This window comes from Mastacembelus armatus, chromosome 18 (genome assembly GCF_900324485.2).
Source record: "Mastacembelus armatus chromosome 18, fMasArm1.2, whole genome shotgun sequence".
Lineage (NCBI taxonomy): Eukaryota > Metazoa > Chordata > Actinopteri > Synbranchiformes > Mastacembelidae > Mastacembelus > Mastacembelus armatus.
In genome coordinates, this window is record NC_046650.1 from 633494 (window position 1) to 659240 (window position 25747).

General features: G+C 41.0%; 1 protein-coding gene across 4 annotated transcripts in view; it reads right to left on the reverse strand.

Annotated features, from left to right (window-relative positions):
* Positions 1 to 9732: 9732 nt before the first annotated feature.
* Positions 9733 to 25747, reverse strand: part of mtm1 (myotubularin 1) — an 86597-nt gene continuing 70582 nt past the window's right edge. Inside the window, exons 10-17 of one of the 4 annotated variants that reach the window (XR_003296272.1) lie at positions 18119 to 18301; positions 17826 to 17981; positions 17619 to 17666; positions 17401 to 17493; positions 16952 to 17065; positions 15021 to 15197; positions 12901 to 14570; positions 9733 to 11458 (exon numbers count right to left, since the gene is read on the reverse strand). Coding sequence is in view for 3 of the 4 variants with exons in the window: in XM_026317416.1 (XP_026173201.1) it covers positions 14388 to 14570; positions 15021 to 15197; positions 16952 to 17065; positions 17401 to 17493; positions 17619 to 17666; positions 17826 to 17981; positions 18119 to 18301 (954 nt within the window). In the remaining variant the exon portion in view is untranslated. Of the gene's footprint in view, positions 14571 to 15020; positions 15198 to 16951; positions 17066 to 17400; positions 17494 to 17618; positions 17667 to 17825; positions 17982 to 18118; positions 18302 to 25747 lie in introns of all 4 variants that reach the window. The other 3 variants (XM_026317430.1, XM_026317416.1, XM_026317439.1) reach the window with 3 other exon arrangements.

Below are 25747 nucleotides of genomic sequence, written 5' to 3' on the forward strand. Positions count from 1 at the left end.
GCTTCCGTCGGGCCACTCTGCCATAAAGCTCCGACTGGTGGAGGGCTGCAGTGATAGTTGACTCTGTGGAACTTTCTCCCATCTCCCTACTGCATCTCTGGAGCTCAGCCACAGTGATCTTTGGGTTCTTCTTTACCTCTCTCACCAAGGCTCTTCTCCCACGATTGCTCAGTTTGGCTGGACGGCCAGGTCTAGGAAGAGTTCTGGTCGTCCCAAACTTTTTCCATTTGAGGATTATGGAGGCCACTGTGCTCTTAGGAACCTTGAGTGCTGCAGAAATTCTTTTGTAACCTTGGCCAGATCTGTGCCTTGCCACAATTCTGTCTCTGAGCTCCTTGAACAGTTCCTTCAACCTCATGATTCTCATTTGCTCTGACATGCACTGTGAGCTGTAAGGTCTTGTATAGACAGGTGTGTGCCTTTCCTAATCAAGTCCAATCAGTTTAATTAAACACAGCTGGACTCCAATGAAGGAGCAGAACCATCTCAAGGAGGATCAGAAGAAATGGACAGCATGTGAGTTAAATATGAGTGTCACTGCAAAGGGTCTGAATACTTATGACCATGTGATATTTCAGTTTTTCTTTTTTAATAAATTTGCAAAAATTTCTACATTTCTGTTTTTTTCTGTCAAGATGTGGTGCTGAGTGTACATTAATGAGAAATAAAATGAACTTTTTTGATTTTGGGAAACGGCTGCAATGACAAAGAGTGAAAAATTTAAAGGGGTCTGAATACTTTCCGTACCCACTGTAAGTGTGGCTTATACACATTGCAACGCAAGCCAGAGGGGAATTGGAAATTAATTTCTATTTTTAGCAGCAGTCCAGCTAAATGCTAGTGCATGCAGACATTACTGTTGATGTTCAAGTTGTCTGTTCCATACATTTCCTGACCTGCCACTTTCATGAGTTGAACAACACATTGAAAAGACATTCATGTTGTTGCCATAGATAAACAAGATTTCTTCTTTATCAATGTTCCAATTTAGCATTGTGTTTTGATGCACTACCATGTTTGTCAGGCATACAAGTATGCAACATCTGGTTGGTAACATTTTCCAGGCTGCTTGCTTTCATTGAGAAATGTGTTAATATATTAATTTATTGGTTCCTATTTTGGGAAAGTTACTGCTCCAAAATATCAATTATGTATAGGCTCCTTCTCAAAGCATTGAGAAAGCTACTTAAAGTTACTTAAACACTATGGTGACTTCAAACCCCCCCCCCCCAAAAAAAAACAAAAACATCAGAATAGAATTGGTGGCTAGTCTTCACAAATTGTTTGTGAAAATTACTAAAATGAATGCCACACTGCAGGGGGTAGCAACTGATGTGTCCACCATCAAAAGAATTATGCCACACAAGGGAAACTGGATGAGGCTGAGTTCTGAATCACTTACCTGGAAGAAACATCAGAAGTTAGGGAGTGATGGGGGGAGTTGATCTAAACAAACTGAGGCTATGTGGAGCTGAATACAAGTCCTGGAGAATGACAGCAAAAGAAACAATGTGAGGGAGACTCATGGGACGAACGGGACACTGCTACGCTGTGTACAGAAGATTTTGGTGTAAGGGCTTGGCATTGATGTCGAAGAGGAATTTGAGATTGAAGTGGAGAGGGTTATCAGGGAGAGGTGTCAGGATGGAGGTGAGGCAGGAATCAACAAGGACTGAGAAGATCAATATCAAGCAGAGATGATCAATATCAGGCAGGAAAGAATCGTGAACATGGTCTGAACTAAAGACGTCATGGGATCAGTCTGGTTCATAGGACTGACAGGAACCAGAAAAGCAAGGGCCTGTGTACTACGTTCCACAGACTTTCCACAGGACAGTTTTTTATACTTTTTTTTCTACTGCTTCTTTTTTTTTATCTTCTCTAGTCCCTTTTGTGTTAAATTTCTGTTTATTTTTGTTTTCATAATGTTTTGGGAGTCCCAGAACAGTTGTTGTTCTTGCAAAAGAGGTTCAAAGGAGACTGCATTTGTACTGGTATTTAAAGGCAGTTGCTTTCCGGAGATACTGTAGTGTAATCAGGGTACGTCAGAATGGGCTCATAGTCTAACTTGAACATGGTTAATCATCTTATACTTGTATAGTGTTTTCTACACTCGTGTACTCAAAGCACTTTTACACTATTTGTCCATTCATCCACTCGCTCACACAATCACCCACCCATTCATACTCAGTGTCTTGCCCAAGGACTCTTCAGCCTGTGGACCAGGTAAGCCAAGGATTGAACCACCAACCTTCTGGTTCATGATCAACCTGCTCTATCTCCTGACCCACAGCTGCCCCAATATTGATGCAATATCAAGTGAGTCATGGTGAGAAGTGTTAAATTCATAACATGGAATATCAATGCATGACAAAGTCAGACATGACATGAAAAATGAACTCAATGAACTTCAATGAACTCAAGATACTGATAGGCAGGAATCAGGCCAGGAAACAGATCCAAGTGCCACTCGTTTTCAGGGCAGGCAGAAAAACTAAGTCTTAGTTCAGTTTAGGTTACCTTCAAAAGTCAGATCAGCTGAAGGTCAGGATTCAGGTCAGCATTCATAATCTTAGCTAGGCTTATTATGAGTCAGGTAACATCTTCAGGAGTCAGGTTAGGTCCTCATGAATCAGGGAAGACTTTCAGGAATTAAGTTAGGACCTCAGGAATTGAGTTAGTTCCTCATGAGACTAACAATAACAATCTTACCATATGTACAATTAGACTTCGCCAGAAGCCTTAAATTTGAATAGTGGGGAAAATGTGTTAGAAACATGAACAGGTGGATGATAAGCCACGGGCTTCTGCTTAGAGGTATGTTTCCATCGCACCATCAACCAGGCTAATTCTCCGGGCTGCTCCGGAGCTGTCGTCACACAGCTAACAGGTCCTGAGCTCGGTGGCTCCACACCTGCTAATGGGGCTAGGCTAGCTGGCTTTTGTTCAAAGGTGCAGAGCTGTGCTTCCAATTCGGTGATCCTCGCCTCCAAAGCTACCAGAACCTTTCACTTATTACAATTATCATTATCACTAAAGGAGGCAGAGGAATAACTAAACGTGTGGCACACTGAGCAGGAGAGAGAGGGAGAGGGAGAAGCCACGCTACTAGCTAGCTAACCTAACTGGTAGAGTAACAAGCACCAAGTCTGGAAATAGCAAGAAATACCAGACCAAATAGAAAGGTACTTTTACTACTACTTTTAGAACAGGAATATGTAGCGGTTAATGAATTGTTCAGAGAATTAATATTTTGGTGTACTAGACTAAAGCTAGTCTGTTACTAATCCGTAGATGAGCTATAGAGCGCACACAGCACAACATGCTTGCAACAGGAAGTGAATTCACTTACCAGGAAACAGCATCAGAGGGGTGATCTCTCTGGGACCAGAGGAATTAGAATGGTTCCTCCAAGAAGCCCTCCATCACAAGATTAAATGACTAAAGTCCTGTCGCCCTGACGTCTGTGGTCATGAAATCTATTGAAAGACTGGTGTTAAGCCACCTGAACGACATCACAGGCCCCCTGGTGGACCCCTTGCAGTTTGCCTACAGGGCAAACAGCTCGGCAGATGAAGCTGTTAACATGGGGCTGCACTACATCCTGTTTACCTTGACTCCACAGGGACGTTCAACACCATCATTCTCCACCAGAAGCTCACCCAGCTCACAGTGCTTGGAGGCAGCAGGGGAGGCTGGGGAGCATCACATCCAGGACAAGGATGTAGTGTTTTGTGGTTTTAGAGGCCTGTAAATAACTTCCAACAATTTGTTTTAGTGCTGGTAAAGTCCTGAAGGTAGAGGACACCTGGACAAACATGTGCAGTCTTTCCAATATGAGTCCCCCCCCCCCAATTGCTAATTCTGAGAATTAGCATCTCTCAAACCTAATGAAATTCCCACGACATGATACTGGAGTTCAGAGTCAAATTTCTTGTTTGGAAGAAAATAATGAAATTATGTTTCATGTAAGTGACTAAACAAAGGAATGAGGACTGTATAGGTGGTGGTTACAAATATTGATATTTGCCTTGGAGTGTCGGTCAGAACACTTAAATGAGGCAGTAATGCATTTAAAGTAACACTATGTAGTTTTTCGACCTTAAAATAATGTCTCTAAAATTATTTCAGTGGTAGAACAACACTTAACTGGACAAAATTCTACTGCCACTGCAGCCTGAGCGGGCTCACATCACATACAACTTTCTTGATCGGGTATGATCACTCAGCCCCTCCATCTTCTGCCAGCGGAAGAGTGCGACCTGCTGTCACACGTTTTATCCGTTGCCAACAGCTAACAAAATGTTCTAATATAGAATTCTCAAAACCAATACCATGGCAGAGCCAGCAGAGAAACCAGAGGGTTTTGTCAGAGGAAGCAATGACAAGAAAGAGTGATTGAACATGAGCCTGAACACAAATCGTCAGCTTAGTCAACACTGGGAAGCTCATACAGCAACAGTATTTACGACACTGGTAACAGACAATTGCGCTTCTCAACCAGATGTGGGAAACCGTGAACAACATAGTGTTGCTTTAACTCTTCTGTACTTGAGTCTTCCGAGCCAGCAATGCAAGCAGCACAAATGGCACAAAAAGTACAGTACTGCAGCCTTTACAGGATGGTCGTAGGCTTACAATATGTGGTCTAACTAGGAAACACAAATAAAGCACAATCAATCAAAATACTAAAGGAAATGTCACTATACACAACAGTTAAACCTTGGCAGCACACTATGGTCAGTCTATACTTCTAAAACAGCAATAACATCTTATATAGCATATTGATCATTCAAAATATGTTAGGTCCTAGTATAAATCACCACATAGCCGTAAGCTCAAACTAACCACAATACAACACCCAATAGCACATGCACTGCTAAGCATGCAGCTAAATAGCTCCAAAACCACCTAGGCTAAAGTATGACTTAGCTCTCTAAACATAAAACACGTCACCATAGACTAAACAGAAATAAGGTTACCAAAATGACCATATAAGGATAGCCTAATTTGCTGCAACTTCGTCTTTGGCGTTGTGCTGCATTCTTAATTACCTACTACGCAAGTCCAACCTCACAGCTCCCAGGATGCAACTGCACTTTTTTGTAGAGGGCACTTTAACACAGACCTGTTATGTGTTGGGGACTGAATGGCCCAAACGCAGACCAGAGTTCGGTAATGTCTTTTATTATTAACAGTTCAACACAACGGTGAAAAGAAGAGTCTGGGGACAACACTTGCTGTCGAACCCTTCCTTGAGGCTCCGAGGGAGAATGCCGTGGACGGAGCGTGATTCGTGGAGCAGCTCAGTAAATCTCCAGGAGGCGAAGGACCGACACAGACTCGGAGGTAGCAGGTGAAGGAGAAGCGGGGTCGGTAGAGGACCAGACATGCGCGACCTGCGTGGAGAAGAGGTTAACGTTAATCTGTTGTTTGTCTTTAGTTGAGAGCTAGGAGCTAGATACTACCAGGTAAGGAGACTAGAAGATCTGGCAACCGGCTGAGAGAAACCGAGAGCTTTATGGAGTGGTTGAAACTGGAACGCCCCTTTACTCCTGCCGCACCTGCAAACAATTGACAGACGGACAGACACGGAAGGAGAGGGAATGAAAACACACGAGGAGGGAAAAAGAAACAGATGGCGGGCACAGTGCCCCTCCTGACATGAGGCCAGTACTGCCGTCTCATGACAAGTCCCATATGTTTCAATCTTTCCAACATTTAGATTAGCCCTCCTGTTGTGTTCTGGTCAAATCTCTCAGATTTTCCTCTCAAAACGTGCAGTAAATTTCATGTTTCTCATAAGGTTCCATGACATTGTTCACACGTAGCATTTGAACATATACAATAAATTCCAAATATTTTTTTAAAAAATTGTGTTTTATGGTATTCCAGGTCAAAAATGGCCAGTCATTGGCAATGAATGGGTTAGACTACAATTGGTATATAAAACAGAGTTCAAGCACATTTCTACACTCCTTTCCCACACCTCAACACGCAAAGTGTCTTTGAACAGACACACATACACACACACACCTTATGCCCCATTTTGGCTTCCATGGCAAAAAACAAAACTGCAACATTGTTTCAATCATAATTTATAGGCAGCTATGGTATACATATTGACAAAGTTTAGGGGGTGGCCGTATACATTGTGACGTCAGAATGAAGCCAATTTAGTCGCCATTTTTGGCTGTTATGGACATTGCCATGTTGATATTTGGAGACAGAAGTACACGGCGACCACTCAGCAGCAAGCTTGTTGAGTGTACACGCCCCCTGGAGAGAGCGGCTAAAGCTATGATCACCACAATCTGATCTGACCTTAGCTATAAAGCTTAGCCTAAGGCTAAATATTGTAATGTTTACATTAGGTCCCATTTTCAACTTTTCCACTATTGTATCCATTGTTATAAACATGACAAACCTGGAGGAGAGAAGTGTTAATGGAGATGCCTGGAAGGAGTTGGACCCAGTGAATACTGAAGCCTACATGAGTGTGTTGATTTTGTGTGGTGGCTGCAGATCCCAGATGGAATCTGCATCTAGCTTATGGGATGCGGACACTGGTCGGGCAATTTTTTGCAGTACAGTGTCTTTGCGGACCGTTCATATCCTGTAAAGTGTGATCATTAAAGACTGCCAGACAAGCGCAGCCCGCCGTCAACAGAACAAGCTGGCACCAATCAGGGAAGTTTGGCAGAAGTGGGTGGAGCGCATGCCACTCATTTACAAACCAGCTTCCTTGAAGAACTTGGTCATGGTCAAGAGGATGGTGGAGCCCCTCTTTCAACGGTGGCAACAATTCAATTCAATTCAATTCAATTTTATTTGTATAGCGCCAAATCACAATACAAATCATCTCAAGGCACTTTACAAAAACTAAAACTAAAAACCCAACAATTCCCTTATGAGCAAGCACTTGGCGACAGTGGAGAGGAAAAAACTCCCTTTAACGGAAGAAAAAAAAAAACCTCCAGCAGAACCGGGCTCAGTTTGGGCGGCCATCTGCCTCGACCGGTTGGGGTGAGTGGATAGAGCAGAGAGAAAAGAACAGCAACAATAAACAACAAATAGACACTGCAAGTTGGTGGGGCCAGTAACTGCACATCAGCGATAAACAGCTCCAGGACCAGGGACACCTGCAGAAGGTACAGAGAGAGAGAGAGAGAGAGGGAGGGAGAGAGCACAAACTAGGGGAGAGAGAGAGAGCACAAGGTTAGTAACATTCAATGGTGGAATATACATGAGGTGGGAGAGAAGAGGGGGGGGGTTAGGGTAGGGGAGCTCAGTGCACCGATGGTCCTCGGGCAGTCTAGGCCTATAGCAGCATAACTAACTAAGGGATGGTTCAGGGTTGCCTGAAGCCAGCCCTAACTATATGCTTTGTCAAAGAGGAAGGTTTTAAGTCTAGCCTTAAAAGTACAGAGAGTGTCTGCCTCCTGAACCCAGGCTGAGAGCTGGTTCCACAGGAGAGGAGCTTGATAGCTAAAGGCTCTGCCTCCCATTCTGCTTTTGAGAACTCTGGGAACCACAAGTAGGCCTGCACTCTGAGAGCGAAGTGGTCTATTGGGATAATATGGTACTATGAGGTCTTTAAGGTATGAAGGAGCTTGATTATGAAGGGATTTGTATGTGAGAAGAAGGATTTTAAATTCTATTCTATATTTTACAGGGAGCCAATGAAGAGAAGCCAATATAGGAGAAATATGATCTCTCTTGCTAGTTCCTGTCAGGACTCTGGCTGCGGCATTCTGGATTAATTGGAGGCTTTTTATTAAGATATTAGGACATCCAGATAGTAATGAGTTACAGTAATCTAGCCTTGAGGAAACAAATGCATGGACTATACATAGCAGCATAACTACTCTCTGTTCTGACAAACTCTGTTCTCTCTGTACCTTCTGCAGGCGTCCCTGGTCCTGGAGCTGTATATCACTGATGTGCAGTTACTGGTCCCACCAACCTGCAGTGTCTATCTGTTGTTTATTGTTACTGTTCTTTTCTCTCTGCTCTATCCACTCACCCCAACCGGTCGAGGCAGATGGCCGCCCAAACTGAACCCGGTTCTGCTGGAGGTTTTTTCTTCCATTAAAGGGAGTTTTTCCTCTCCACTGTCGCCAAGTGCTTGCTCATATGGATTTGTTGGGTTTTTAGTTTTAGTTTTTGTAAAGTGCCTTGAGATGATTTGTATTGAGATACAAATACAATTGAATTGAATTTAATTGAAGAAATATTGCATCACAAACACTTAAAGGTTTGGAGTTTTAAACTGTAGACAAAATGTCGATGTTTTTTCATTTTTACTTCTCACCAAAATGCAATGTGGAGTAATGTTAGTCATGTTAGAGCAGGAAGTAAGGATAACCATTAAAAAAGACAAAAATTTAAATAACTAAATAAACAGAGGCAGAAATGTTTAAAATAATTTAATCAGTAATATTTACATAACAGGAGCCATCCAACAAACTATGGAAAGGATCTAACTTGATTAAAAGAAAAACATTTTAAGTGAATTTTGATTTTATTGTTGATGTCAGAAAGATCCTGAAACACATTAAATGTGCATTTATTAAGAAGCAGGCTATATTATGACACAAAACCCAACCAACTACTATCGCATAGATTAGGTCAAACGGAAACAAGCAATGATAATCACCACCAGCCAGTGAATCTAAAAATTAATTAGAGAACTGAGAGAGAAAAAAAAAGAGAGTTTGTGACAAGTGAACAGTATTTAGAAGCTTCTGCTGTTTGACCACAGTAAAAAAAAAAATCCATGAAAAAAAGAACATATTTTAAAAGATTTTTACCAATAGAGCAGAAATCCATAATATCAACAATTTCTCAACCAACATTAATTTCCTTTTTAGAAAACTGTATGATTTTACATTACACAAAATAATTGCATTTTACAACAATAGCACTTTAGACAGTAAAATAGGCTTTGACTGAGGTAATTACATCACGGTGCTTGCACAAAGTAAAAAATTAAAAAAAAAAAAAAAGATTTTCATCTGTTTAATCCTAAAAACTCAACCACCCAACCAACATACATGTTGCTGTCAATTGTTTTCCAGTTTACCTGCAAACCTCCTCAGTGAGACCAACCCTGCATTAAAAATGTATCCATTTAGGAAACCCTTTATAATTCAACTATCTGTGAACGCAAGCATCACGTTGTACTCTCTAACCTGCCCAATTTCACAGGATCCTGATTTTTGTCCTGACTGACCGATTTCATTATAGTTGACCCCAGACACGGTGGAATGAATAAATAAATGAATGAATGAATGAATCAATCAATCAATCAATCAACCAGTCAATGAATCCATACATACATCCATCCATCCCTACTTATTTCTATTTAGGCTCACGGGGATCTGCTGTAGCCTATCCCAGCTCTCTGAGACAAACAACCTCACACACTCACACTCACTCCAATGGGCAATTTAGAGTCACCAATCAATCTACCATACATATTTTTGGACTGTGGAAGGAAACTGGCATACCTGGAGTAAACCCACACAAGCACAGGGAGAACATGCAAACTCTACACAGAAAGACCCCTGACGAGTCGTGACTCCAGGCCATTCTTGCTGTGAGGCAACAGTGCTAACTACTAAGCCACTGTGCTGCCCTAACTGCTGTCCAATTTGTGGAATTACATCTTATGGAAGACAGGCAAAAAGGGGTGGAGGGGTAAGCAATATCTTTTAAATGTGTGGATAGTGGTGCAGATGTACTCAGTCTCATCATCATAGCTGGCAAATCCCAGCATGAATGGGTGTGTATTAGTCTTGGCTTGTCAGGAAGTTACAGAAATTTGTCAGAAAGAACCCTATCACAGCTTACCATGGTACTGACTTTGTGTCAGGTTTGCCACAAGAACGATACCACTTGTGAAAACATGGTTACAGATGTTGTTAAAGGTCATCATTTAGAAACTAAACAATTCTTTTCCTGCCTGTAGGTACCTGAGAATTGCCTGCAATGACCACCCACTAGATTCCACTTCAAAATGCCACAAATCCATAAACAGCATAAGATCTTCCTTTGGAACCCTGAACTACAGTACAGAGCAGTCAAAACAAACCCAACACGGCTAAAGTACATCTCACTGAGGAGGAGAAGGTGAGTCTCTCAAGAATAAAGGCACAAATTTGGACATGACCTGATGACTTATTACACCTCATTCACAATTGAAACTGTCGCACTGTAGGCAACAATACATTATTTCAGTGCACTGTGGCTTCCAACATGCTGGGAACTGAATCGAGCTGAACAAACTGTGAGGGGAAAATGTGATGAAAATGAGTCTGAACTGGCCTTTCTTAGCCTTCTTGACTCAAATTCCTCTTTCTCTAAGAAGGCTGCTTATTTTCAACTCAATGACACTATAGAAAGGCAGAGTGGAAGGACATGTTAAGTATCCATGATTCCAGAAGTAAAGTTGCATTCATTATTGCATAAAAAAGAGGGGTTAACTACTACAAAATGCACAAACCTTAAATTCTGTTACCTGCACTGATAAAACCTTGTAATTAAGGATTTTGCTTTTTAGAAACTCAAAAGTTTTCTAAAGCGTGATTTGCTTTGAACCATTATACAGCCAACCAAGGCATCATTGTTAGGTATGTATATGTTACAGAACACAAGGATTAGGTCACTGCAGGACACTTCAGAAAATCACCAATTAAATTTTTTCCATAATGTAATGGAAATCTAACATAATATTCACTGCAAGTGGTAACAGCTTAACTGTTAATTTCCAATGGGGTAAACAGCTACTTCTTGCACTTTGCTTTCTACTTCTACAAAATCAGGCAGGGTATCTTTAAAATGGTTAACCTAGTGTTACACAGTTTCTGTCCTGACAAATACTTCTGTAATTAAGAAACATGCCGAGTTGATGAGTCAATGTAAAGACAAAATATCTTCAGAAAATGCAAATTTGAAATGTTTAGTATCAGTTTACTTCTGGGTAATGGTAACAACAATAATTTTTTTGTGACAGTGATTTCTATAGGACTTGATCTACAGTGGTGATCCTTGGAGGCTTCCAGGCGTATCAACAACAAATACTAGTATGAACAAAATATGCTGAGAATTTTCCTTTTAGCATAGCTCCACATAGCCACACTGTAGCATTGTTGAAACTAAACCACTAATAGGACCACATCTGGAGCTCTTTATAATACTCATTTATTCAGTTTTAAGTAATTGAGCCCACAGCTGGCACTTCTCTCTGATGGATGATGTGTTGGCAACACAACTAATCACACACTAGTCCTGCTCTTACAGTACTCCAATAAAATACAGAAAGGCCTGACTATTTATAGGTGGCCCAGGTAGGATAAGAGACAGACACTTCAGACCAGAGGTCTCCAAACTCTTGGGTAGGGATATCTGGAAAACCTGCAGGACAGTAGCGCTTGAGGACCAGGGTTGGAGACCCCTGCATTAGAGTGACAAAAAAAAAAATATGCCAGCCGACTTAAAACTCAAGAGTGATTGTAATGAAAAGTTATCATGAATTATACAGTACACACACTTTTGTGATTGATGCGTTACCACCAGGCTGGCCATGATTAATCTGTCTCAGTTTGTATCAGCTGGTTTCAAAACAGCTAGAACAGGAGTTTTTGAGTTGGCAAAAAAATTCTCATGTGAAATAGTTCCTAAAAATTGTAAAATTGCTTTGTCATTATGGACAACATTTCCAACATTTCTCTTTTATACATACACACTGTTGTCCATTTGATGTCCTGAGTTTAACTCTACACACAAACACCAGCTCCATGACAGCACCAAAACCCAGACAACTACTGAAGCATAGCTGGTTGACATATTATTGGGGAATTTTATGGAAGCAATGTTAAAATACATAAATTCTCACATTTTTTTGTAAAGATTTTTAAAGAATGTTGAAATCCTAAGTAAGCTCTTTGAGACAGAATCTAAATTATAATGTACATTTGTTATTATATCATTATTTTACTACTCACCAAAGGTATGAAGTCAAAAGCATAAAATAACTGACTTATATTTTCATTTAAATGTGATTCCCTAAAATTTTGACACATAAATATCTCTACTTCAGTCATTCTTAACTATCGAGCCTATTTTGCCTTTTTGTACTGTATCTTCCATAGAATTTCTTATGTGAAGATAATACCTTTCTCACTTTCCATATAAAAACACATTCTGTGCCCTTATTTTTACAACATAGGTCCTTAACTTTCCTCATCATTTCTACTGGGTATGATAACATGTTTTTCACTAATTTCCAATGAGGATGTCTGGGGACACAATCAATTTGCTACACAAATCTTTAACTTGGAGTCTAATAGGACAGACATGAGAAGTTAGACAACTAAAGAAGATGTTGTGAACAAGTCTACCTAATTATTTAAAAACCAATTAGACAAATAAGAAATTGTAAATGGAAATGCATTGGTTAAAACTGCCCACATCCACTGAAAATGTGGAAAATATGTTTTTTTTCTGTTTACAAACATCTTGGCATGGTAAGACTATCATGGAGCTGGGCTGACCTTGGTCTGTTTTTAGCAAGAACATACCAGAAGTGATCCAGGATCAGAAGCCAGCACCACTTCATTTCTTTATTATCTTGAGCACCAGAAATATACTTCAAACCGTATCAAAGCTGCTTCATAAAATCACTGATTAATTCTAACTGAACCATTTTTATTGGCTATAACTGTATTTGCTTTGAATGCTGTACTTTAGGAAGTAGTGAAAATTACTGCTTAAGTGAGCTTAGATAATAGCAGTAGCTAAAAAATGTATGAAGACACCTCTAATTTCGATTAGGTGATTAGCAACAAAATGCACATCAGTGCGTCCAAATCTGACACACATGATATATACATTTACCTGGAGTTGTGCAGTGACATCCACTGTAGTAGGTTTTGGGCATAAACTCTGCTGCTTTAGCTCTGCAAGATGTCAAATCAATTCCTTTCGGGAAAGGATAACACTTCATAGGAAGAAGAATTAGGAAGAAGTGAGAAAAGTGAGAGTTGTAGACCATCTTGATTAGCATTTGGTTTTGTTCACGCAGGGCACCAACAGTTGTGTGGTGGGACAAAGGCAGTAGCTGAGGTGTGTGTCACCAAGCATTTTCCTAATATCCAGCTATGGAAAGTGTGAAAAGTGAACTTCCAAACATAAAGGTTTCTGAGGTTTTAGACATCATAGTAAAACCAAGTAAATGTATTGTCTATACCATTGCCAGTGTCCTAACACAAGACTGGGTAATATTTGAGCAGCTCTATGGGTTTTCCTTGATATATCTTTAAAACTTGTTTGAAAAAATAATCTTAGCTACATTTCGTTTTGACAGTGAATGAAGTTTGCCTACTACAGAGTGGTTGAAAGCTCCAGAATGTTCCTAAAAAATCTTGTAAGAAAATTAAAACATCTTTGTCAAACTACTGTTTCCAAGGTCAACAATGTACTTTAAAGCTCACCTGTTTAAATCAGCACTTGTCCCAATATTTAAGATATTTAAAAAAATCTTCATCCTAGAGTAAATGCTAAAGGGGATTTTCAACATTTTGTGCTTGTATTTAATGTCTTTCCTAATGTGAAGATGAGGAGTTGGATCAGTTGTTATCCCCAGAGAAAAATCTATTCACTTCTCTTTGAACTAGAGGCAAAGAGATGAAATAGCTATTAGTCAAAATGTAGCAGGCTGCCTTTAATGGACAACAACACATTTTACAAAATAGCTGTAACTCAAGGTTCACTGACTGATTTTACTTGGAATTTTCAGCTGTGGAAAATTAGTAAATGTGAACAAATGTTTTTTCAAACTACTACTCTCAAGGTTAAGACTATTATTTCTCTCAAACATCAATACAGGCACAAATACTTAGTATCTATGCTTTAAATATGCTGGGGATTTGATTTAAAATATAATAACCAACAGTTTGTTTTCCTGGTGTGCTCTGTCAAATCACAGTATAACACGTAGAGAAAACATCTAAAGTTCAGCTCTGCTGTACTGCCTATACCACTGATACACAACTGCTGTGTGTCCTGTGTGTTCAAGCCCTTAGACCGAATGCTACTCAGAGTCTTTAAGGCTTTACTGTATGATGAGTGTGTGTATAGAAAAGTCTTGTTACAAGGCTGTACTGTGATATATTGCATAAATCACCATCATTAGCACTTCAGTATGGTGTTAAGAGTTAACCATCAAGTCTAAACCTTCCTAGCATTCTTTGTTATCCACAGTTAGGACTGCACAATACTAAATAATTCCCTGCATGTCAGACTGACAGAAATCAGAGTGAGGAGGACATAAGTGCAAGTCAACAAGTATATCAGAGAGTGTGTGTCTGTGTGCATCACAGGCCTCAGAAGGGAGTGTGTAGCTGTGTGTATTGCTGTGATGGTGTCGAGGAGGTGTTGGGCGTGGCAGTGTTAGCCAGATGAGAGGAAGGGGAGGAGTCTGACAGTTGCAGCTGCTCAAGCTTCTTCAAGTACTCATCTCTGAGTGCCAACAGCTCCTTGTAGCGCTGCTCCACTGGACTCTGCTGCTGGAACACACAGTACATGCACATATGCTGAGTTTACTGACATCGTCTTTAGTAACCAGTAGCAATTTATCATAAAGCAGAAAAAGGTACCTAAATGTTTTAGCATTACTTCTGAATTTATTTTAGAATGTACATCATTCTGTTTGAAACAGATGACAACACACCACTATTAGTGAAGTTAATGTATTTTCATCTTTTAGATTTTTTTGTCAAAATAAATAAAAAAAGAATAAAATTATTAAAAAGGAGTAAAATATCAGAATACACTATTTGAATACAAATCACCATCATTTTATTTCAAATTATTTTTTGCATTTACTCACACTATTACAATCCAAGTAAGACAATAAGTAGAGGTGCTTCTGAGGGTCTGAGGTTTTGGACTAATGCCCACTTGCTAATCCAACCCCATTCCCAGGATATAAATAATAAACCGAGTGGCAGTCCTACCTGTTGTCGTATGCGTGGGTTCCAGCGGATGTAGTATGTTACCCACAGCTCTAGGTGACGCATGCTGGCGACAGGGTAGAGGACTCTGCCAGACTCCGGTGTGTAGAAGGGGTTTAAATAAATATCCATCTTACTGTTGATCAGAGACCACAGAGACACTGTCTTTGACCTCACCTCCTGCATCACACAAAAAAGTAACAGTGTAACATTTGCAGCTGACATATAGTGCCACGTCTCAGTTATGGCAAACTTGTATGTACAGTGGGTACGGAAAGTATTCAGACCCCTTTAAATTTTTCACTCTTTGTGTCATTGCAGCCATTTGCCAAAATCAAAAAAGTTCATTTTATTTCTCATTAATGTACACTCAGCACCCCATCTTGACAGAAAAAAACAGAAATGTAGAAATTTTTGCAAATTTATTAAAAAAGAAAAACTGAAATATCACATGGTCATAAGTATTCAGACCCTGTGCTCAGTATTGAGTAGAAGCACCCTTTTGAGCTAGTACAACCATGAATCTTCTTGGGAATGATGCAACAAGTTTTTCACACCTGGATTTGGGGATCCTCTGCCATTCTTCCTTGCAGATCCTCTCCAGTTCTGTCAGGTTGGATGGTGAACGCTGGTGGACAGCCATTTTCAGGTCTCTCCAGAGATGCCCAATTGGGTTTAGGTCAGGGCTCTGGCTGGGCCAGTCAAGAAGGGTCACAAAGTTGTCCTGAAGCCACTCCTTTGTTATTTTAGCTGTGTGCTTAGGGTCGTTGTCCTGCTGAAAGGTGAACCTTCGGCCCAGTCTGAGGTCCTGAGCACTCTGGAAGATGTTTTCTTCCAGGATATCTCTGTACTTGGCCACATTCATCTTTCCTTCAATTGCAACCAGTCGTCCTGTCCCTGCAGCTGAAAAACACCCCCATAACATGATGCTCCCACCACCATGTTTCACTGTAGGGATTGTATTGGGCAAGTGATGAGCAGTGCCTGGTTTTCTCCACGCATACCGCTTAGAATTAACGCCAAAAAGTTCAATCTTGGTCTCATCAGACCAGAGAATCTTATTTCTCATAGTCTGGGAGTCCTTCATGTGTGTTTTGGCAAACTCTATGCGGGCTTTCATGTGTCTTGCACTGAGGAGAGGCTTCCGTTGGGCCACTCTGCCATAAATCCCCGACTGGTGGAGGGCTGCAGTGATAGTTGACTTTGTGGAACTTTCTTCCATCTCCCTACTGCATCTCTGGAGCTCAGCCACAGTGGTCTTTGGGTTCTTCTTTACCTCTCTCACCAAGGCTCTTCTCCCACGATTGCTCAGTTTGGCTGGACGGCCAGGTCTAGGAAGAGTTCTGGTCGTCCCAAACTTTTTCCAGTTGAGGATTATGGAGGCCACTGTGCTCTTAGGAACCTTGAGTGCTGCAGAAATTCTTTTGTAACCTTGGCCAGATCTGTGCCTTGCCCCAATTCTGTCTCTGAGCTCCTTGAGCAGTTCCTTCGAGCTCATGATTCTCATTTGCTCTGACATGCACTGTGAGCTGTAAGGTCTTATATAGACAGGTGTGTGCCTTTCCTAATCAAGTCCAATCAGTTTAATTAAACACAGCTGGACTCCAATGAAGGAGCAGAACCATCTCAAGGAGGATCAGAAGAAATGGACAGCATGTGAGTTAAATATGAGTGTCACTGCAAAGGGTCTGAATACTTATGACCATGTGATATTTCAGTTTTTCTTTTTTAATAAATTTGCAAAAATTTCTACATTTCTGGCTTTTTCTGTCAAGATGGGGTGCTGGGTGTACATTCATGAGAAATAAAATGAACTTTTTTGATTTTGGCAAATGGCTGCAATGACACAAAGAGTGAAAAATTTAAAGGGGTCTGAATACTTTCCGTACCCACTGTATGTTGTAGGAGGGTGTTTTATTTCCGTGTGGTCTTACATGGTGGTCTCGAACACTCTCACAGTTGTAGAGGAATGTTCCAAAGCGACAGCTGTAGAGATGATCCAGAATAGTGAACAGGAGGCGCTCATTAAACTCAAAGGCCGTTGGAAACTGAGAGGAGGAGATTATAGATTATTATAACTGCAAATAAATTTGCACCAAATTAAAGCATTTATAAAAATATATTTACCAAACTATGAAATATGAATTTTTGTTTTAGAAGAATGAGATTATAATATACAATTATAATCACTACACTTCTTGTTCCACTTCACCCTGCCCATTTGCATTTCAGGTTGTTGCACATAGATGAACCAAAATAACAGAAGATCCCCATACAGTCTTGTGCAGGGCTAGTGGCTTTGTTTGTTTTGTTAACTCAATTCAAATATGGCCAACATTTAGAGTACTTAGAGTATTTGATGATTCAAATATGTTAAACTTACCTGTTTAGTCATTTGCCATGCACAGTCAATGAATTGGACAAAGATGGGTGATCTATCCTGATCTGCATGGTTCTTGTCACCGTGACCTATTCTCTATGCACACACACACACACACACAAAGAAAAGCAAACAATATTTATTAGTCACCTGAGCCACTTGTCAAACGAAAAGCTGAAATAGATCATTTTAAAGACCGTATTTATGAAAAGGTTACTTACTGATGCAAACTTATGCCCAAAGCTGATCCATTCCTTCTCAATCAGCACCTGCATCAGCAGAAAAAGATGTTTAACACATACATTGTATGCTTCATCTTCTGTCCAATTATATCACAAAAGTTTTTTTGAGCTAGAAAAGTGAAATACCTAATTCTTTGAATTTTAGTAAAATCACTGCACAGGAGCAATAACTGTTTAGTTACTGACCTGGAATCCTCTGAGTGTGCGGTAGTGACTGTCTAGCATCAGCATTGCTAAAGATGTGAGCTGAGCAGTTCGGTCCCAGCCATCACTACAGTGAACCACCACTGAGTTTCCACTGGAAACTTTGTCTGCAACTTGGATTGCTCCTGACAGTACTAGCTACACACAATGATAGTATTTAGACAAACCTTTAGACATTCAGTCTGTAAAGATGCAAAACTTCAATTGAAAACTTTACTGTACAACAAGATGATGAATTAATGATTTCCATATGTACCCAGAAACTCTTTTCTAACCTTAACATGTTCTAGCCAGTGTGTGGACTCTAGGCTGGACAGCCAGTGTGATTCCTCCACATTAGGGTAGACGATGTCTTTGAGTTTCTTCAGGGATTCCCTCATGACATGAATATTGTGGATGTCCAAGAAGATGAGCTCTGCATTTTGGTACTCATCACCCTCATAGCCTCCTCCAGTGGCCTAGGGGTAGCAAAGATGTTAATCCCTTAACGGCCGCACAATTTTCCGCTACTTTTAATGACTCCGGCCTAAGTCCTGTCTTGAGGGTGTCGATGAACTAACTGGACTCTTTTATGACACCTGCACTGGGATCATGGACTCTATTGCTCCTCTCAGGACTAAGCGCACTAAACCGGTGTCTGAGTCGTGGTTAGATGACACCACGTGTGTGCTCAGACGCTGAGAGGAAGTGGAAGAAGGACAGGCTGCACATCTTCCTGCAGATGTTAAGAGTCTTTCCACTTATCAGAAGGCTGTAAAGACAGCAAAGACCCAATTTACAGTGGTGTGAAAAAGTGTTGGCCCCCTTCCTGATTTCTTATTTTTTTGCATGTTTGTCACACTTTGTTTCAGATCATCAAACAAATTTAAATATTAGTCAAAGATAACACAAGTAAACACATCATGCAGTTTTTAAATGAAGGTTTTTATTATTAAGGGAAAACAAAATCCAAAACTACATGGCCCTGTGTGAAAAAGTGTTTGCCCCCTAAACCTAATAACTGGTTGGGCCACCCTTTGCAGCAGCAACTGCAATCAAGCGTTTGCAATAACTTGCAATGAGTCTGTTACAGCACTGTGGAGGAATTTTGGCCCACTCATCTTTGGAGAATTGTTGTAATTCTGCCACATTGAAGGGTTTTTGAGCATGAACCTTTTTAAGGTCATGCCACAGCATCTCAATTGTATTCAGGTCAGGATTTTGACTAGGCCACTCCAAAGTCTTCATTTTGTTTTTCTTCAGTCATTCAGAGGTGGACTTGCTGGTGTGTTTTGGATCATTGTCCTGCTGCAGAACCCAAGTTCACTTCAGTTTGAGGTCACGAACAGATGGCAGAACAGACATTCTCCTTCAGAATTTTTGGTAGACAACATGGTTCCATTTATCACAGCAAGTCTTCCAGGTCCCGAAGCAGCAAAACAGCCCCAGACCATCATACTACCACCACCATATTTTACTGTTGGTATGATGTTTTTTTTCTGAAATGTGGTGTTACTTGTATGCCAGATGTAATGGGACACACACATGGATAAGGTCTCAGTGATTATGGCTTCTGTTTCATTCTCTGCAGTCCTGGACCCTGCTGTTCCTCCCGCGTGATCAGCTGTGTTTGAGCAGTTTGAGCCCGTGTCGTTTATTGAATTAGCAGATATTGTCCGGCTTTTATGACCATCTCATTGTCCTACGGATTGTATTCCACCTAAACTGTTTAAAAATGTTTTTGAGAGTGTTGGGCCTTTTATTTTAAGGGTAATTAATATCTCGCTGGCTACTGGCTGTGTTCCTTTGTCTTTTAAGCATGCCTTACTGCAACCTCTCATTAAAAAACATAATTTGGACCCAACTGTTCTCTCTAACTACAGGCCAATCTCTAATTTCAGTTTTAATTCACAACACAGAAACAGCCCTCCTAAGAGTTTCTAATGATCTTTTTTTTTTTTTTTTTTTTTTTTTTTTTTTTTTAAATCGGATGATTCTGGTAACTCTGCTGCCTTACTGCTTTTAGACTTAACTGCGGCCTTTGACACAGTAGACCATGAAATTCTTCTGACTCGTCTTGAAGAATGTGTTGACCTCAAAGGGACTGTTCTCCAATGGTTCAGGTATTATTCTATTATATCTGGGAGGTCCTTTTCCGTTGGGCTCCTTTAGCTCAAGAAGGCTCCTCTCTCCTGTGGTGTGTTGTGGAAATTTCTTTAAGTTTGAGAGTTGCTAATTCTCAGAAACAACCACAAGTGTGATGAATCATCTCAGGTTTAATCACGGGCCCCCACATTGTTTGTTCAGGTACCTATCTTCAGCCTTCTTACCATCAAAGAAACAAATTGTTGGCAGTTATTTACAACCCTCTACCCTAAAACACTAAACCAATAAAACAGACAGAACCACATACCATCAAAGGGTCAAGCAAACATTCAAGTCACCCCTTGACATCTTGGAAAATCCTCACAGGTGTCCCCCAGGGCTCGGTTTTAGGCCCACTGTATACAGTATGTTACCTGTGGGGTCTAACTGCCATAAGCATATTATTTCATTTCATTGTTTTGCTGATGACATTCAAATATACCTTCCTCTAAAACCAGGTACTGTCTCAACCTGTGCTCTATTGGACTGTCTTAAAGATATTAAAGAATGGATGTCCAGAAATTGCCTTTAATGACAAGAAAACTGAAATTCTGACTTTTGGAAGTACTTCTTCTCTAGATGGTGTTGACAGCACCTTTTGGCCTCTACTATCCTAATGTCACCCTTATGTAAAAAATCTTGGAGTCTATCTAGATGGCTCCTTTAAGCTAGACCGACAGGTGAGTGCAGTAGTTCAATCAAGTTTCTTCCATCTAAGATTGCTAGCAAAGGTAAAACCATACCTTCCACTTGCTGTCTTTGAACGGGTTATACACACGTTTATCACTTGTTTTTTGGACTACTGCAATTCCATCTACAGTGGCTTGCAAAAGTATTCATTCCCCTTGAACTTTTCCACATTTTCTCACATTGTGACCACAAACATAAATATATTTTATTGGAATGTTATGTGAAAGACCAACACAAAGTGGCATACAATTGTAAAGTAGAAAGAACATTATACATGAGTTCAATTTTTTTTTACAAATAAAAAACTGAAAAGGGCAGTGTGCAAAAGTATTCAGCCTCCCTGAGTCAATACTTTGTGGAACCCCCTTTTGCTGCAATTACAGCTGCAAGTCTTTTGGGGTGTGTCTCTACTAGCTTTGCACATCTAGAGACTGAAATCTTTGCCCATTCTTTCTTGCAAAACAATTCAAGCTGAGTCAGATTAGATGGAGAGCGTTTGTGAACGGCAGTTTTCAGATCTTGCCACAGATTCTCGACTGGATTTAGGTCTGGACTTTGACTGGGCCATTCCAACATATGAATATGTTTCATTTTAAACCATTCCATTGTAGCTTTGGCTTTATGTTTAGGGTCATTGTCCTGTTGGAAGGTGAATCTCCGCCCCAGTCTCAAGTGTCTTGCAGACTACAACAGGTTTTCTTCCAAGATTGCCCTGTATTTGGCTCCATCCAGCTTCCCTGTCCCTGCTGAAGAGAAGCAGCCCCAGAGCATGATGCTGCCACCACCATGTTTGACAGTAGGTATGGTGTGTTCAGAGTGATGTGCAGTGTTAGGTTTCCGCCACACATAGCATTTTGCATTTAGGCCAAAAAGTTCAATTTTGGTCTCATCTGACCAGAGCACCTTCTTCCACACGTTTGCTGGGTCACTCACATGGCTTCTGGCAAACTGCAAACGGGACTTCTTGTGGTTTTCTTTTAACAATGGCTTTCTTCTTGCCACTCTTCCATAAAGTCCAGATGTGTGCAGTGCACGACTGATAGTTGTCCTATGGATAGATTCCCCCACCTGAGCTGTAGATCTCTGCAGTTCATCCAGAGTCACCATGGGCCTCTTGGCTGCATCTCTGATCAGTGCTCTCCTTGTTCGGCCAGTTAGTTTAGGTGGACGACCATGTCTCGTTAGGTTTGCAGTTGTGCCATATTCCTTCCATTTGCGGACGATGGACTGAACAGTCGTCCGTGAGATGTTCAAAGCTTGGGAAATCTTTTTATATCCTAACCCTGCTTTAAATTTCTCCACAACTTTATCCCTGACCTTTCTGGTGTGTTCCTTGCACTTCATGATGCTGTTTGCTCCCTAATATTCTCTTAACAAACCACAGAGGCTGTCACAGAACAGCTGTATTTGTACTGAGATTAAATTACACACAGGTAGACTCTATTTAGTCATTAGGTCAACATTCGATCAGTCAGCAATCATCAGGCAACTTCTAAAGGCAATTGGATGCACTCAGAGAAAAGGGGGCTGAATACTTTTGCACACTGCACTTTTCAGTTTTTTATTTGTAAAAAAAAAAATTGAACTCATGCCTAATTTTCTTTCTACTTTACAATTGTATGCCACTTTGAGTTGGTCTTTCACATAACATTCCAATAAAATATATTTATGTTTGTGGTCATAGTGTGAGAAAATGTGGAAAAGTTCAAGGGGTATGAATGCTTTTGCAAGCCACTGTATTATGGTCTGGATCAGTCTTGTTTACAGCGCCTTCAGCTAGTTCAAAATGCAGCTGCTCGCCTGTTGACTGGCACTAAGTGGCGTGCTCATATAAGTCCGGTATTGGCTGTGTTATACTGGCTTCCTGTTAGTTTCAAGATCCAGTTTAAGATCTTGCTCTTTGTTTATTATAAATGTCTTAATTGTCTCGCTCCCTCTTATCTTTCGGAGCTGCTAACTGAATATGCCCCAGCCAGAACAATGAGGTCCTCTACACTACTTTTATCTATCCCTAGAACCAAGCTCAAAACCAGAGGTGATAGAGCTTTCTCTGTGGCTTTGGAATAGTCTTCCCGACTATCCGTTCTGCACGGACAATTGATCTTTTTAAATCCAGGTTGAAGACATACCTTTTTACACTGGCTTCCAATGCAAGCTATGCTTGATTTTTAGCTGAATGAACTAGGTCTTAGTATTTCATATGCTCTTTTATGTTTTATTGTATTTATGTATGCATGTGTATGTGTATGTATATAAGTGTGTTGGTCCGCATAAGCCACTTGTTGGCTTATGCGCGTATATGTGTATGTATGTGTATATGCATGCATGTGTGTATGTACATACACAGTGGGTACGGAAAGTATTCAGACCCCTTTAACTTTTTCACTCTTCGTGTCATTGCAGACATTTGCCAAAATCCAAAAAGTTCATTTTATTTCTCATTAATGTACACTCAGCACCCCATCTTGACAGAAAAAAACAGAAATGTAGAAATTTTTGCAAATTTATTACAAAAGAAAAACTGAAATATCACATGGTCATAAGTATTCAGACCCTTTGCAGTGACACTCATATTTCACTCACATGCTGTCCATTTCTTCTGATCCTCCTTGAGATGGTTCTGCTCCTTCATTGGAGTCCAGCTGTGTTTAATTAAACTGACTGGACTTGATTAGGAAAGGCACACACCTGTCTATATAAGACCTTACAGCTCACAGTGCATGTCAGCTCACAGTGCATGTCAGAGCAAATGAGAATCATGAGGTCGAAGGAACTGCCCAAGGAGCTCAGAGACAGAATTGTGGCAAGGCACAGATCTGGCCAAGGTTACAAAAGAATTTCTGCAGCACTCAAGGTTCCTAAGAGCACAGTGGCCTCCATAATCCTCAAATGGAAAAAGTTTGGGACGACCAGAACTCTTCCTAGACCTGGCCGTCCAGCCAAACTAAACAATTATGGGAGAAGAGCCTTGGTGAGAGAGGTAAAGAAGAACCCAAAGATCACTGTGGCTGAGCTCCAGAGATGCAGTAGGGAGATGGAAGAAAGTTCCACAAACTCAACTATCACTGCAGCCATCCACCAGTCGGGGCTTTATGGCAGAGTGGCCCGACGGAAGCCTCTCCTCAGTGCAAGACACATGAAAGCCCGCATAGAGTTTGCCAAAAAACACATGAAGGACTCCCAGACTATGAGAAATAAGATTCTCTGGTCTGATGAGACCAAGATTGAACTTTTTGGCATTAATTCTAAGCGGTATGTGTGGAGAAAACCAGGCACTGCTCATCACCTGCCCAATACAATCCCTACAGTGAAACATGGTGGTGGGAGCATCATGTTGTGGGGATGTTTTTCAGCTGCAGGGACAGGACGACTGGTTGCAATTGAAGGAAAGATGAATGCGGCCAAGTACAGAGATATCCTGGAAGAAAACATCTTCCAGAGTGCTCAGGACCTCAGACTGGGCCGAAGGTTCGCCTTTCAACAGGACAATGACCCTAAGCACACAGCTAAAATAACAAAGGAGTGGCTTCGGAACAACTCTGTGACCGTTCTTGACTGGCCCAGCCAGAGCCCTGACCTAAACCCAATTGAGCATCTCTGGAGAGACCTGAAAATGGCTGTCCACCAACGTTCACCATCCAACCTGACAGAACTGGAGAGGATCTGCAAGGAAGAATGGCAGAGGATCCCCAAATCCAGGTGTGAAAAACTTGTTGCATCATTCCCAAGAAGACTCATGGCTGTACTAGCTCAAAAGGGTGCTCCTACTAAATACTGAGCACAGGGTCTGAATACTTATAACCATGTGATATTTCAGTTTTTCTTTTTTAATAAATTTGCAAAAATTTCTACATTTCTGTTTTTTTTCTGTCAAGATGGGGTGCTGAGTGTACATTAATGAGAAATAAAATGAACTTTTTTGATTTTGGCAAATGGCTGCAATGACACAAAGAGTGAAAATTTTAAAGGGGTCTGAATACTTTCCATACCCACTGTATATACATGCATATCTTTTTTACAGATAGGTAAACTCTGCCCATCTTTACTTCTGAAAGACATTTTAGGTATTTCTAAGTGCAATTTTTTTATTTAGCTTTTTTCCCCCATTAGGAAAATTAAGGTTAGAATTGTCCTACATTTGGATGAAAAACTGACTTGAGGTATGTAATTTTCCCCTGACACCATCTCTTTCTGTTACAGTAATAAAGCAATATAATATATGATTTGGAACCCTATATAGATAAGGTGTTGAAATCCTGTCAACACGTCTTCCATAAGGGAAGCAGGGGCTGGGGATTCACCCAAGCCGAAGTCACGCAGGTAGTTCGGCAGCTCCTCGGTGGCAAAGCACCGGGGGTGGATGAGATCCGTTCCGAGTACCTCAAGTCTCTGGATGTTGTTGGGCTGTCATGGCTGACACGCCTGTGCAACATCGCGTGGCGTTTGGGGACAGTACCCCTGGATTGACAGACCGGGGTGGTGGTGGTTCCTCTTTTTAAGAAGGGGGACCAGAGGGTGTGTTCCAACTACAGAGGGATCACACTCCTCAGCCTCCCGGGGAAGGTCTATGCCAGGGTGCTGGAGAGGAGGATCCGGCCGGTGGTCGAACCTCGGATCCAGGAGGAACAATGCGGTTTCCGTCCTGGACGTGGAACACTGGACCAGCTCTACACACTCTCAAGGGTGCTTGAGGGTTCATGGGAGTTGGCCCAACCAGTCCACATGTGTTTTGTGGACTTGAAGAAGGCATTCAACTGGCTCCCTCGTGACATCCTGTGGGAGGTGCTCCAGGAGTATGGGGTCCGGGGCCCTTTCCTGAGGGCTATCTGGTCTCTGTACAAACGGAGCAGGAGCTTGGTTCTCATTGCCAGCAGTAAGTCAGACCTGTTCCCAGTGCACGTTGGACTCCGGCAGGGCTGCCCTTTGTCACCGGTTGTGTTCATTATAAAAATATAGTTATAAAACATAAGACAAAATGAAACCTTGGTTTTCAGCTGTTAAAGCATTAATGGAGAAATGTGTGTTCATTCACGTCACACATGGAAATGTATTAAATATATATAACATTTAGGAAGTCCTTGACGATAGGT